The 15514-nt window shown below is 36.7% G+C and overlaps 2 protein-coding genes across 2 annotated transcripts; both read right to left on the reverse strand.

Annotated features, from left to right (window-relative positions):
• Positions 1 to 277: 277 nt before the first annotated feature.
• Positions 278 to 5745, reverse strand: Triagg1_5535 (uncharacterized protein; the record flags this gene model as incomplete). The annotated part of the gene is made up of 5 exons (XM_062900060.1): positions 278 to 1191; positions 1348 to 1993; positions 2142 to 2629; positions 2682 to 4521; positions 4579 to 5745. The coding sequence occupies 5 exons, from the start codon at positions 5743 to 5745 to the stop codon at positions 278 to 280; spliced, it is 5055 nt and encodes a 1684-aa protein (XP_062755656.1).
• Positions 5746 to 13420: 7675 nt separating this feature from the next.
• Triagg1_5536 (uncharacterized protein) lies at positions 13421 to 14152 on the reverse strand (the record flags this gene model as incomplete). Its single annotated transcript, XM_062900061.1, has 1 exon — positions 13421 to 14152. One exon carries the CDS (start codon positions 14150 to 14152, stop codon positions 13421 to 13423), a length of 732 nt encoding a protein of 243 aa, XP_062755657.1.
• Between the last annotated feature and the right edge of the window lie 1362 nt (positions 14153 to 15514).

The following is a 15514-nucleotide window of genomic DNA, read 5'->3' on the forward strand; positions in this document are numbered from 1 at the left end:
CCCTAGAGTACTAATTCAATAATAAAGAAATACTAGCTATATATACTACATGTCAGCGACAAGACTGTTCTTTTTAGGGTTATCAGATAGTCTGTGTGCAACACATAGGGGCTAAGAATGTGAAAGATTCAGCAGGATCTTTAACCTTTATAACTGGACTGCCGCTTGGCAAAGCTGCCGCGGTGTATGAAAAAAAAAAATGACACAAGAATTTGCGCGAATTGGCATGTTTATATGTATGTATTCAGGTGTGCGACTAAGCTGGCGTCGCTTAATCTTAGGTAACCAAATCTATAACTACTAAAACATCTCCAGCGTCGACATTGTCACCGGCTTCAACCAGCACGGCACTGCACGCTCCATCAAGGGAGCTCCTGACAACAACCTCCATCTTGCACGACTCGATGCTTACCAGTGGATGGCCCTTGATAATCTTCTGTCCGGGCCGTACATGCACTTCAAAGCAACGTCCTGGTATCGTTGATGGTACCTGTGAGCCATAGGCACTCCCACGTTCTCCCTTGGAAGCTCCTTTCACTGTCCGGGATTTGTGAATGTACGGCTTTAACAAATCTTCGAGGAAAGGCACATTGAGCATCGATGCTCTTTGCTGTGCTCGGTGTTGAGCGATGAGCTCCTTATTGTCAGCCAATAGAGATTCGTACCATATAAGATCCAGTTCGCCCTCGACAATTTGTATTGGCTTATCCGCTGGTTGGCTGTCTAGCTCTTCTTCTGTCACCGGGTAGAAGGTTATGCGATCGAATTGGCGGAATAGCCAAGGTGGATTAACATTTGACGATAGAGTCTCCGGTGATGCCCATATATCCTTTGTCCTTCCAACAAGCTGGTATCCACCTGGCGAGTCAGTGGCATAAACGCAGAGGTATTGCCCACCGATGCCTACTGCTCCACGCGGCGTGAAAGAGCGTGAGGGATTATACTTGGTTCCAAACAGTCTGTGACGGGGATCGAGTGGCACTGCGCAAGGAGAGCCAAGGAATACATCACCAAGCCCCACTACGAGGAAAGTCGCGCTGTGTAAGAGCACTGATATATCTTCTATACCATTCAGCTCTTGCAAAAAGTTAATGTTGCTTGGGAGCTGAGGGGCCTCGCCACGGATTGTAGAAGCATAGCGCTCTACAGCAGCCCGGCAGACAGCATCATCGAAGGCAAGAGGTAGTCGTACTGTTCTCGAGGGGATGCTGTGTCTTAATTGACATGTCGCCAGGTGAGCGAAGAGCCGGTCGATCAAGGTGGCAACCGGTAGCCCATGATCATAAATGACATGAATAGTACCCACACCCGGAGTGAGTTCTTTGACACCAGGAATCGGCTATTCACGGTGGCGCTCGCAGAATGCAAAGATCCCAAAGCTTCTCGCAAGATCAAAGTCAGAGGTGCCATCGATTTCTATGAGCAGCGCATTATCTCCAGCCTGGCGGCAGACATAGCCGTGTCTATTGTGCACTGTTTCTCTGAGAACAACCTCCAGGCCATCGAGGCCGGGGGTTACGACTGTTTCCTCAATCCCAAGATCGTGTGGCAACCTGATCTGCGATATTGCGCGCTGAAGTTCGCTGTCCAGCTTTAGTGCTGTTTGAGAAGAGATGGGCTCAAACGATACGGAATCTCCTGACCGCAGCTGCCCCATCTTCCACTGATCCGCCAAGATGATTACGCTAAAAACGACGAAGCCTCCAAGGCTCGGCCCATCGCATCCGAGAATAACAGCTTCATCACCCGTGAAGCTCACACTTCCAATAGAATAGGGGCCGTCGTGGATATTAGACGGATGCAGCCCTGCCTCACCTCCCGAATCGCGCGCCCATTCCGGCTTGGGCCCCGAAAGCCGGATGCCGAGACGATTACTGTTTTGGTGTACCTTCCAGGTACTGTAGAATAGCTTTACGAGGCCATCATGGGTGAAGTAGTCAGGTGCTCCGTGTGGTCCGGGGAGCACACGAATCCTCCAGCTTCTACCGTCAACCTGTTTTGGGTGAGATTACAGGACAGGACAGTAATCTGATTGTCTTGGCTTGGGAAGTACCTATGGGTATAATGTCTCGTGGACGAAGCGAACGACCCTTATAGCCTCCCATTTTAGCCAGTTCAAAGGTTGACCTGCTACCCATAACGGACGGAACTTCGATACCACCGCCAATGGCAATGTAGACATGGTAGCCGGCTGTGATGGCACCCACGTGTAATGTTTGTCCGGCTTTAATACGCAACGTCGTGCTCAGAGGGACAGGCTCTTCATCGATGAGCAAGAGAGTTTCACCGCCCGTGACGGCAACCACTGCATCACGATGGAACCTCAGATGAGGTCCGTGTAGCGTACACTCAAGTCCTGCAGCATCATCGTCGTTGCTCACAAGTCGGTTGGCGAGGCGGAAAGAAAGATTATCAGCTGGGCCGCTCCAGTAGCCACACCTGCCCGGATAGTCTTGTACGGACACACCTCCATGGGGCTCAATTACCTCAAATGTGGAAGATATGAACTGAAACGAGTCCAGCGACTTGGTATGAAAGTTTCCCGAAGAGAATAATTCCGATGCCACGATTTGCCGCAGATATTCAAGATTTGTCTGGACGCCTTCAACGACAGTGTTATTCAGGCCCTCTGCGAGCCTCGCGACGGTCCGATCCCACGGCAATGAGCTTCGCAATCATACTGTCGTAAAGCGTCGTGACGCGGGTGCCCTCATCAATCCAGGTATCAACGCGTAGTGATACGGGCCAATTCAGTTTGCTCACCGTCCCAGCGCATGGACGGAACTGCTCCAAAGGGCTCTCAGCGTACAATCGTACTTCAATAGACGCCCCCGTTGTTGGAAGATGGTTGACTGGGCTGCTGAAGAGGTCAACTCCTTGACCGGCAGCAACTTGCAGCATGCATTCTACAAGGTCCAATCCTGTCACCAGCTCGGTTACTGGATGCTCAACTTGCAAGCGAGTATTGACTTCGAGAAAGTAGAACTCGTCTTTGTTCACGTCGTAGATGAACTCAATCGTGCCAACATTGCGGTACTTGACGTGAGCAGCCAGCCGCACAGCAGCAGCCCTCATGGCGACACGCTGTCCTTCCGGCACCATTATCGCGGGGCTTTCTTCAACAACCTTCTGGTGTCGTCGTTGGAGCGCGCAGTCTCTTTCACCAGCTGTAACGGCAGCTCCTCTGCCGTCTCCGATGACTTGGATCTCAATATGACGCGCCAGTTCAACGAAGCGCTCTATGAAGACGGCCCCGTCACCAAAATTGGCTACTGCTTGACGCTGGACACCTTCAAAGGCATCCCTTAATTCGGCCTCGTTTGCGCAGCGCCTCAAACCAATACCACCGCCACCGGCCGTGCTCTTGAGCATCAATGGGTAGCCCACGTTCTCGGCCTCGATAAGTGCATCGTCCAGTGACGTTAATGTGCCCTTGGAACCAGGAACCACGGGAATACCAGACTCAATTGCTACTGCGCGTGAGCGATGCTTTAGGCCAAGTTCGACCATCTGTGCTGGGGTAGGACCAACCCAGGTCACGCCGGCTTCTTCAACGGCGATGGCGAAATCAGCATTTTCAGCCAGAAATCCATAGCCTGGGATGATTGCGTTTACTCCTGCAGACTTTGCGATGGTAAGAATCTGGCTGATTGAGAGGTACGTCTCGGCCACGGATTGGCCCTTGAGCTCGTAGGACAGATCCGCAAAGCCAACGTGAGAGGAATCGGCGTCGACGCTCGAGTACACGGCCACTGCCTTGAGGCCCAACTTATGCAGCGTCTGTATGATCCGTACGGCAATCTCTCCGCGATTGGCTATCAAGACTGTAGACACTGAGCCAAGTGAGGCTGGCTCTGGCTGATCCAGGCGGTTGATGTAAGACCGCCAACTCGCAAAATGTGTGATGTCGACCGCTCCTTCAAGGCCGTACGGCTCGCAAACAAAGCCAGAGACCCAAGACTCATCTCTAAGCTTTATTTTCCCTATTGAAAGTGGTGAAGGACTGGTGTCGGAAAAGCCAGCGTAAGCTGTCTCGGGTATTTCCCATACCTCGACAACGATCTCTGTCCCCGCTTGTGCACCCTGTAGGCGCTGCAGACCTGGCCGAGCCGGGCCGCTTTCGTTCTGAAGCGCGAATAAACGATAACGATTCGAAGTCCTCGTCTTACGACTGAGAACAGCACCACGCGAGACAAGATCTTTGTTTAGAGGCATGCCCGAGAGATGAGCGCCGACTACGGCAACGCTAATCCTCTTCTCGAATATCTTCTCCGAAGCGTGTGCTTCTTGGGGTTTCGACAGTGCCGGCTCGAGACAGCGTGCAGATACAGCTCCAAGTGTTCTTGTCTGGCCAGCTAACCATGTCCGGGCCCATCTCAACAGCTGTGGCTCCTGCCAATTATTTGCGATTAATGTGAACCCAAACGGCAGCCCATCATGTCGAAATCCTGCAGGTATCGACAAGGCGGACCAATCTAAAAAGTTGACAAAGTTGGTATAGGTGCCCAATCGCGAGTTCTCCTCCACAGGGCTGAGAGAGACCTATTCGAAGGTTGGGAATGTGGGTGTTGTAGGCACAAGGAGGCCGTCATATGCGGCAAATGCTAGCTCAATCTGGCGGGTCAAGTCTTGCCTCTTGTATTCGCCGTCAAACGCGTCTGTGGCAGAAAATTCCTCTGCCTGTTTGATGATCTTGTGCACCACGGGATCCATTTGATCTGGTTCAATGTTCTGGATAAAAGCTTGAATGGCTTGATAACGCTCCGCAACCCACGGACCGAAGTAAAGCAATGATGCAAGCTCGAAAAGCAATGTGAAGTCGACAGGCTGTAGTACCCATCCGAGTGATTTGGCCCTGTCGAGGGCGGCTTCATAAGAAGGAGAATGGTCATCGCGGTCGAACCAAGGTGGATTGGCACAGATAGCCAGCACGGACTGTAACCTTTTATTCGCCCTGGATCCGAATTCAGAATCTGGAGTGTGTCTGGTGCTCAACGGCCGGATCCTCGAGTAAGAGTCTTGCGCGTCGTAACCCTCTGCGACAGACAAGACAGTCTCAGCGTCATCTGTAGTGAGAGCGAAAATAGACACGCAGTCTAGTGTCCGACAAGCCGGTACCACGCCTCTTGCGCTCAGAGCACCGCGCGTGGGTTTTAGGCCGACGATGTTATTCAAGCCGGCGGGAACACGACCAGATCCCGCCGTGTCGGTTCCAAGAGAAAATGGGACAACTCCCCAGGCGACTACGACGGCACTGCCCGAACTGGATCCACCGCTTACTCTGGTAGGGTCGAAACTGTTGGGAACCGCTCCGAACGGTGACCGAGTTCCGACGAGCCCTGTAGCGAACTGATCGAGGTTGGTCTTGCCAATGAGGATGGCACCAGCTGCCTTTAGTCTGGCAACAACAGCAGCGTCGTCAGTGGCAGGAATCGTCGCAAATGCCGGGCAAGCTGCTGTGGTTGCGAAACCCGCCGCATCTATGTTGTCCTTTGCGGCAAAGGGGACGCCGTATAAGGGGAGGGAAGTCGGCTCGTTGTGTGAGGCATGTAAGCGGTCCCATTGCTCTTTTAGCTGCTCGTCTGTAGAGATACTGATCCAGGCACGTGTCGTTGCATTCGAGCTGCGCTCCTTCTTGACAACTAAGTAGAGTCTTTGCAAACCGCCACCTAGTGCCTGGACTGCCCTCCATTCGTGAATGGGGAGGGGGGGTTGACCCTCGCGAGATTGGCTAATTCGGGTCATTTTTCACGCCAATTATACTACTATCGTATTGCCCTCTGTATCAAGGATGTATCGATGCAAAAAAAAAAATTCATGAGATCTGCGGTTGACGAGGAAAAGATATTGGAAGATATGTCTTGTTCAAAGGCTGGAGAAGGCAGAATGAAGACTGGTGACAGCGATGTCGGTTGGATGGAAATGCCCGGCTTATAGATAAATCACCATAGGGCGCAAATTGTTTAGCAATTATATCTTCACCGAGAAAGGTATGTCTATATTCACACAAGTTTTCTGTCCCCCAAACCGCTGTTATCTGACTCTCAAATAGATTGGAATCCCGCAACGACTGAGCAGGTTCTTAGCGGCAAACACAAAGAGAATCCTCTTTGGCTATACGGTGCTGCGAAGTCTCTGACTGAGCAACAGATATGGAAGTTTGCTGATGAACACCCAGAAGTGGATGTTACAATAAGTACGTATTAAGTACCAAGTCTAAGGTCTCTGAGTCCAAATATAATAATTTATTCCCAGTTAATCCGCCTTTTTTTATGGACCGCTCGCGAGAGGTACCAACATACAGAAAGAGGAATTGAAAAATCACTCATCGCTTGGTAGGTTCTATAACCTCCTTCTAACGAGTTCTTCACTGGAATTATCTCCGCCTTTGGCAATACCTATGGCCACCGACGTACGTGACGTTGCTCGAGTTCATATCCTCGCTCTAAATGCTCCACCTGCCACTGAGGTTGGAAGAAAACGTATCCTCATTGGGGGCTGTAATTTCTAAATGAGTGACGTGGGTGGATATGTTGCAGCGATTCGCCCGGAATTAAAGTACCGACTTGCAAATGCTTGTTTAGAGCGGGGGATACTAATTGCTACGATAGATCCTTCCTGAGCCAAGGGGGTTTGGGGGTATGATGGGCCTCTGCCTTTGGATAAGGCGGTGTATGGTATGGTTAATAGTATCTTGGAGGTTGGGGAAGGTTGGTTATAGTTGAGTCTTTTATATCACGTACTTGATCTAGCTTCGTGGATATGAACACACTAGTGACTATTTATATAGAGAAGCACTGCGCTGCTTTTAGACTTTATGTGAGAAAGGTTTAATATTAACACTGGGCTACGAATGCTGGAGGGACTCTCTCGAACTACGAATTGTATTGAAGAAGATGTATTGGGTGGTAGGAAAGAGATTGATAGCATGGAAATGATTAACGTAAAATGACCTAAGATATAAGAGGGTAGCTTACTCAAATAAGAATCTGGACCACAATACCGGTACTGAACATCAGGAAATGATCTATCATATTATTTAATCTCCCAATCATAGAGAAACCTTCCTGAAACCTCCCTTCCCTTTAATCCTTTAATCCTTTAATACGATAACTTATCTCCTGACTAGGTAATAGGTCTACTATGTTATCCTCCCATAGTAATTCAGGCCCAAGCTTCCCTCCTACATCTACAGGTACCCCACCTTTTAGGTACCTAACTACTAAAAACCCTTACTTTATTTAACTAGCTATTAAATAAAACAACCTTTTTATTTACTTTTATAATCCTATTTAGGAACTCTAGAGAAATAAAAATATTTATAAACCCTTTAAATACCTAAAATAAATTAAATCCTATTACCCTTAGACTTATAATAGCCCTTTAGCCTTAGAAAAAAGTAACCCCCTTTAGCTTAAAAATAAAAAAAGTTATAATTTTCTCTTTTACCCTTAAAAAAAAAAATACTTTAAAAAAGCCCTTAATATAAATAAAATACCCTTGCTTAGCTTTAATAAAATAAAACTAAGTATAATAATAGTAGTAATTATAATATAAATAGCCTTAAGAGATTTTATTACTTTTATTTTTAATAATATAAAAAAAGCTATTAACTTAAGTAAAAAAAAGAAATCTTTTACTAAGAATAAAATTATAAATTAAATTAATAAAATTAATATATAATAATAAGCTAAATAAAATATAATATTAAATATAATTATAATTATTAACTCCTGCCTAATATAATATATATTTTAACTTTTCTTAATAATAGTAAAATAAATTTAATTTTACTTAAATATTATACTTAAAAACTTTATTATTTTTTATATTAACCCTAAGGAAAGGCTTAAAAACCTTAAAAAATTAAGTAGTAAAAAAAAAACTACTTAACTAACTAAAATAATATTAACTAATATATTTTATATTAAGGGTAATAAACTAAAGGCTATTAAAAACCTTACTAAAGCAGAAGTATTTATAACTATTAAAAAAGTAGGCTAAAAGGGCTCTGGGGTTATATAAATATAAGTTATATTACATAGGGATATTTATAATAAAAAAATATAAAAAAGGCTTATAATTTTAAAAAACCTAGTTCCTAATAGTAAAAGGCTAGCCTATATTATTAATAAACTAGGAAATAAAACTAATAAACTTAAAAAAAAGCTTAATAACTATATTTTTATTTAAGTTTTATTAAATTATATATAAAAAAAACTATTAATTATTAAGGCTAAATAAAAACTAATTAAAATCTTAAAACTTATTAATAAAAATATTACTTACTTTTAAAAGGTTTAATTAAACTTTACCCTTAGGGGTAAAAATTAAAATATATAAAATAAAATTATTATACTTTAAACTTAAATAAAAAATAATAACTTAAAAATTAAAAAAGTATATACTTAAAAAATTCTTTTTATATATAATATATTAAAAACTTATATAAACTTAAGTAAAACTTACTTTATAAATATACTAATTTCTAAAAAGGTATATATTAAGGCTAGGGCTAAAAACCCTTTAGTAGCCTATTATAAAGCCCCCTTTAGGAAATTTCTTAATATATATTATTACTTTATCTTTTTTAAAAAAAATATTAAACTAAGTTTTAGGCTATTTAGTAATTTCTTTTTAGTAAGAACCTAAGTTTAGCCCCCTTAAGTTACTTAATACTTATAGTATTTTAGATTTTATAACCCTTAAAATTATACTAAAACTAAAAAATATTATAAATATAATAAGTTATTTTATAAATATAATAATATTATAATTAATTACTTATCCCTGCCTTAATATATTAATTATAATAGCTTTTATATTATAAATTCCCTAAAGTATTTTACTAAATTAATTATTAAAAATAAAAAAAAAATTTAAATTACTAAAACCTAACTTTAGGCTATTTAAAAATTAAGTTAGTAAAAATATAATAAAGCTAACCTACCTAAGCCTAAACTAGCCTTTATACTAGCCCTTAATATTAAAATAATACTTAACCCAGGGACTTAAATAAGCCCCTGCTTATAATTATTAATCTTTAGCTTAATATTACTTTTCCCCCCCTAAGCTTTAGCTTAAAAAATTATTATTAAAGTTAACTTAAATAAGAAAAACCTTTATAAAAAAACCTCCCCTACTAGGTTAGTAATTTATATAGCTAGCCTAAATAATAAAAAAAAGGGTAAAAGCGCTAAAGAAAATAAAAATATATTTAATATCTTTTTTAAAATTAATAAACCCTTTAATATAAGCTTATAAATAATAAGCCCTATTATAATTACTAAAGAAATACTAACTTTAAAATTTTCTAAACTAATATTAAAAAGTCTAATCCTTATTAAAATATTACCTTATTACTAATATAAAAAAGTAATTATAATATTATATTAATTTAAAAACCCTATATTTAATAAAATAAAGTATTAAATAAAAAATAAATTAAAAATTATCTTAAATATTAAGTATATAACCCCCTAAATAATTAAAAAAATACTAAACCCTTAGTTTTTATATTTATTAAAATCTCCCTAAATCTCCTTAATAAATAACTTTCTCCCTTAGGCTTAGAAAATAATTATATATATTAAATAAAAATATATAAATATATTATTATTAATATTTACTAAAAGGCTTTAATAAACTTAGCTATAAAGACTTTTATTAAATAAAGCCCTCCTTCCCTCTGCTTAATTATTATAAGTAATTTTAATACCTTATATTAACTCTAAGACTTAGGTAGAGGCGTAAACCCTATAGGTAATAAAATTATAAAATAAGTAAAAAAATATAACTTTCTTTTAGCCTTAATAAATACTCCTATATAATACTTAAGAAAATATATTAACTTAATTTTTATAAATTACCCTATAATAATAAAAATTAAATACTCCCTTAATATAAAATTAAACTATTATATAATAATTATAAACTTACTTAAGCCCTTTAAAATAACCCTAAGGGTAAAAAAAAAATATATTTTACTAAAATACTAAAAAAACTTTAGTTAATTTATATACTTCTTTACCTAAACCCTTCCCTTAGTAAATTTAACTTTATTATTAAAAACTAACCTAAATAAGTATACTAAGGCCTTATAAAACCTTTTTAAGTAAGTTATAAAAGCTACTAAGAAAATTAAGTACTAAAATAATTATAATATACTTTAGTAATTAAAGAAATATAAAATAATTTATAAAATATATAAAAAATTAATAAATAACTCCTTTACTTAAAAAAAAGCTTATAAAACTTTTAAAAATATTATTTATTATAATAAATATACTTACTAAAATAAAATTATATTAAAAGCTAGTATTATTAAGAATATTTAATTAATAATTAAATAGTATAAGGTAATAAATTATTTTTAACTTTTTTTTTTAATAAATAAAAATAAAAGTATTTTAGACTTTATAAAAAAAGTAACTTTTCTTAGGGATAAGCTTCTTAAATATAAAATAATAAAAAAAAATATTTTAAACTTATAAAAAAAGGACTTTTTTATTAATAAAAATATTTACTAAGATTAAATAATATTAAAACTAAAAGTTAAAAAAGCTATAATTAAGTTAAGTAATATTATACTTAGCGTAAATAATATATTAATTACCCTCCTATAGTTTACTTAGCTTACTATTAATAAATATATAATTAACTTTTTTTATAAATATTTAATAGTAAAATATTACTTACTCCCTTTTTAAAGTATAAAGATTATTATTATCCCTAAACCTAAAAAGCTAAAGAAAATATATATTATATATAAAAGTTATAAATTTATCTCCTTACTCTTTTATATAAAAAAAAGCTTTAAAAAACTCTTAGTTAAAAAAATCTCCTTTTTAATAATAAAATATAAAATTTTACTAAAATAATACTTTAAGGCTTTTTTAAAAAAATCTATAATAAACTTAGTTATTTACTTACTATATAATACTAAAGTTACTTTAATATAAGGCTTTATTATTTTCCTCTTTATATTTAATATTTTTAATACTTTTAATATAATTATATATAACTACTTAATATATAAACTTAAAGAATAAAAGTAGCCCCTTTTTTTTATAAAATAAATTAATTTTTTTATAAGTAATTATAAAGCCTTTATTTAAAATAGCTATAGAATTACCTTTTTAAAAATAAAGCTAAAGTATAAAGCTTTATAAAGGTTTTTTATTTTCTTTATTATTTTTATACTTTACTTTTCCCTTAGCTTAAAACTTAATAACTTTAATATTTACTTTAAATATATAAATAATATTAATATTATAATAGTAAAAGCTAATACTAAGGAAATTATTTAAAAGCTTTAGTAAAAATTAAAAAATACTTTTAACTAAAGTAATATAAATATAGTTTTCTTTAACTTAAATAAAGCTAAACTTATATACTTTTATAAAACTAAATTTTAAATATATAATAAAAAAGTAAACTTTTAGGGAAAAACTATAGTTTTTTAAAACTTAGTTTACTAGTTAAAAATATACTTAAACTTATAGCTTTTTTTTAAAAAATATTTTAGAATTATAATAAAAAAAGCTTTTAAAGTAGCTAACTTCTTAAAATTCCTAAATAAAATATAAAAAAAATCCCTGCTAAATATAGTAATTATAGTAGCTAAAGCTTATATTACCCCTATAGCCTTATATAAAATAAAAGCTTTTTAACTTAGTAAAAGTAAATAAAGTATAATAAACTTAAGTAAGTAAGTAAAAATAAACTTAATAAAATTAACTATAATTTTAAAACTTTTATTTAAGGCAGTAGCTAAAGTAATTATTTTTATATAAAAAATAACTAACTTTTTTATTATATATAAAAAATCTAAAGTCTTTTTAGTATTAGTATAAGTAATATAAACTAAACTTTATATAATAGCTTATTTTATAAGCCTAAATAAAAACTACTTAATTAATAAATATATTAATAAAAAACTCCTTTTTAAAATCCCTTTTACTTATTTATAATATACTATAGCCTTAGTAAGTAAAATAATTTAACTTTTTTTTTTTACTAAAAATAATAAAGCTATTAAAGTAAGCTTAAACCTTAGAGACTTATTAAAATCTAAGGTAATAAAAAAATACTTAAAGCTACTTAATAGCCTTCTTAAATTTACTCTCTTAGTTTACTTAAATAGGTTATAAAATAAATAAGGTAATATAAGCTAGGGAGTTATTATATATTATAATTTTAAAAAAATTATAATATATAACCCTTTTACTAATATAAAGGTTTATAATACTAAAGTAATAAGTATTTTTAAAGTTATAAAACTAACTAAAGTATATACTTTAGTAAACCTAAATATTTAAAAAATTTTACTTTTTTTAAATAACTTAGTAATAGTAAATAAAATATTAAATTTAACCCTTACTTTATTTTAAAAAGCCTATATAAGGCTATAATAAATTACCCTAAAACTACTTTTATAAATAATTATAAAAATAGCCTAAGTCTTAAGCTATAAAAATATACTAGGAAATAAAAAAGCTAATTAATTAATAAAAAAGGGTTTAAAATTCTTTTATTACTTAAGAAATTACTTTACTATTACTTTTATTAAAAAATAAATAAAAAAAAAAATATAGGAAAATATAAAATACTAATTAAAATAATAATTACCTAAAGTCCTATAAGGCTAAAAAGTAAGGCCTTTATAAAACTCCCCTTATACCCTTAGAACTATATTTCTTATACTTAATCTTATATAAGCTATTAATTAAAAAATCTAGCTATAAAGACTTTATAAAGTATTATAAAAAATTTAAATATAATACTAGGCTTATTTATAAATATAATAAGCTAAAAATATAAAAATATTTTATAAAATACTATATAATAGCCCTTTTTTTCCTTAATATATTAAAAAAGGAGATATACTTTAGTATTATTTATATTTAATACCTTTTTAATAATAAAAAGTATAAAGATTTTTAGAAATTAATAAAAAATATAAGCTTATATAGCCCCCCCCCCTATAGATATAAATATATAAAATAGATTAATACTCCCCTATTTCCTTTATTATATTAAAATATAGCAAACGCCTAATTTAAACTCAGCAGCTCCTACTGTCTTAGTGCCTAGATAAGGACTTATGTAACTAGCTTATTTAGTGGATGTTAATAATAAAACAAATAAACACAGTGATTCAGGCTTGTCATCCCTCTCAGTGCTATTATAAATCGCCTCTGACCAAACACCCTTGAGTGGTTGGTTTAACACTATGGTGACCTTGTTCTCCCAGGTCTGTCCTAGTTTATCCTTAACTCCCTTAACTCGGACCACTAGTGAGCTTTGTATCTTGCGGCCAAACCAAATAACGAAATGGCTCAGGCTAGTTGATATCTCGAGCAAACGTCTCACCAGATTCTATATCGACAAGGCTCGCGTCTACAAGAACAAGCGAGTCCTATGTCCAAGCTGCTTGAGCTCCCAGGTGCCCAAGCTCAGTGTTATAGCCCGCCCTGAGGGTGACCATCTGACTCGCGTCTAAGGGTTCAAGTTGAGTCCAGGTGTTTATCTTTAGGTCGAACGCTTGGAGAATTAAAACGCATACCACGTGTCGGGTTAATGTGTTGTATGCGAATATCTTGAATGAGAGAATGTAAGAATCCTGGTGCTCATCTGGATCTGGGCAGCGAGTCTTTGGTGTACGCTCAATACCAACCGAAATGGGTGCGAAATAACGGCGGATGGAGTAGAAAGCTGGCTTCCGTCGCAAGAAATAGTCGACGAAAGCCCGTGATGTGACCGGATAGATGTCGTTAAATTGCCAAATCAGGGCTCCAGCACATCGTTCATGGCCGGGCCCGTTGAACATACGCTTCCAGTCTGTTAGAGCGTATGAATAGGCTTCCGATTGCATCAACGGAGACGAGTAGGCAAAATTCTTCAGTGAAGCTATATCAAAACGAAAGTTCTCGGCCAGATATCGCGTAATACGCATGTGTGCGCCCGTGGACTTATTGTAGCAGTCTACGACTCGAGATTGAGGGAACTGCGGGCTCTTAGGTCTCCCTCGGAGGAAGTAATTTACCGTTCGGTTCGCGGGGAAGCCGTGCATGCCAAACTCGGAGAAAACCGGCCGCTGAGATCTTTGTAATCCTGATAAGAGCGGTGGTCCAAATGCCAGACAGCCCATTGATGATTAACGCCGATGGTGGTATCATTTGCGGTAGCACCACTATATGGAGAGTTGGCCCAATATTGTGTTTCCGGCGTTATCTTTGCGGCAATATTGGGAAGGATATATAGATATATCTTGCGATGAGAGAAGGGCTTGCCCTTCCATGACCCAGTGATGTTATCTCGATCGTATTCATATCTAAGTGATATATCAGCCGGGTTGCTCTGTGTGGCACTACGGGATATCAATCATGCATCCGCGACCTACCTAAAATGGTCAAAAAGTATGAATTATTCATTTCCACCACTTAGCAACGCAAGAGACGCCCTGCCACGTATTTTGAGAGTCTGGGCCTCAGCCTCTTTTCTGATGCTGTCAAGAAATTCTTCATGAATAGGGTATATTCCGCAGGCTAGGGCATAATCATAATCGTGCAAAACGAGAATGCCCAATTCGTCGCAAGCGTCAAAAAAGTCGTCGGGTTCATAAATCCGGCCACCCAATACACGAATCATATTCAGATTACCGAACTTGGCAAGCTTTATCCATTCGAAATAACGCTGTCGAGATATAGAAGGGAGCATGTTTCTGTAGGAATCCAATTACCGCCTTAAGCGAAAATATAGCGGCCATTAATCCTAAACATGAAGGTACTTCCAGGAGCATCACTGAGAGGTTTCTGTACCACCTCGATGTTTCGAATTCCAAAGTGACGACTTGATGCATCTAGAACATCAGGTAGAGTTTTTCAAGGTTACCCTGGCCATGTATAGATGCTGATTGCCCAATCCATTCGACCACCACAGCTTTGGAGATCGACAAAGATTTCAAAATCCAAGTTCAAGTTGATATCAAAGCTATGAGTCGTTTTAACAGTTAAATACCTGATGTTTACATATGTACGCGGTGTTTTTTCTTCTTCTTGTTACGTTGGGACCCTATCATATAATACTTCTCAGGCCCTCACTACAATTGTTAGTGCAGACCAGTTAGTTATACAGTAATAAAGTATAGTACTGTATAAACCAAAAAAAAAACCACCAATGAATTGTATTTCGTTTTTGTTTTTGTGTCACGACTAAGGGAAAGAGCTACCTTATAACTACAATGGCTTTGTTAATTCTAATATGTAAGAAGTAACATGGCCATGTTTAGTCAACTCTTGCAAAGCGGTTTTTACTGAATCCCTTTCAAACGTGGATTTCAAAGCCTATGTCTTCTTAGTTATCAAAGATTCCTTTGTGTAAGCTGATTGAAGCAAACGTACCTCAAGGCTACTCCAGCCATTCATTCCCATAAATGCGCCATCGCTTTCCTGAATACCCCAAGCATGGAAAGACTTCGTATCAATTCCGATCTCTTGACTCAACTTCTTCC

This window comes from Trichoderma aggressivum (assembly GCF_033847375.1).
Source record: "Trichoderma aggressivum f. europaeum strain CBS 100526 chromosome Unknown scaffold_019, whole genome shotgun sequence".
Classification (NCBI taxonomy): domain Eukaryota; kingdom Fungi; phylum Ascomycota; class Sordariomycetes; order Hypocreales; family Hypocreaceae; genus Trichoderma; species Trichoderma aggressivum.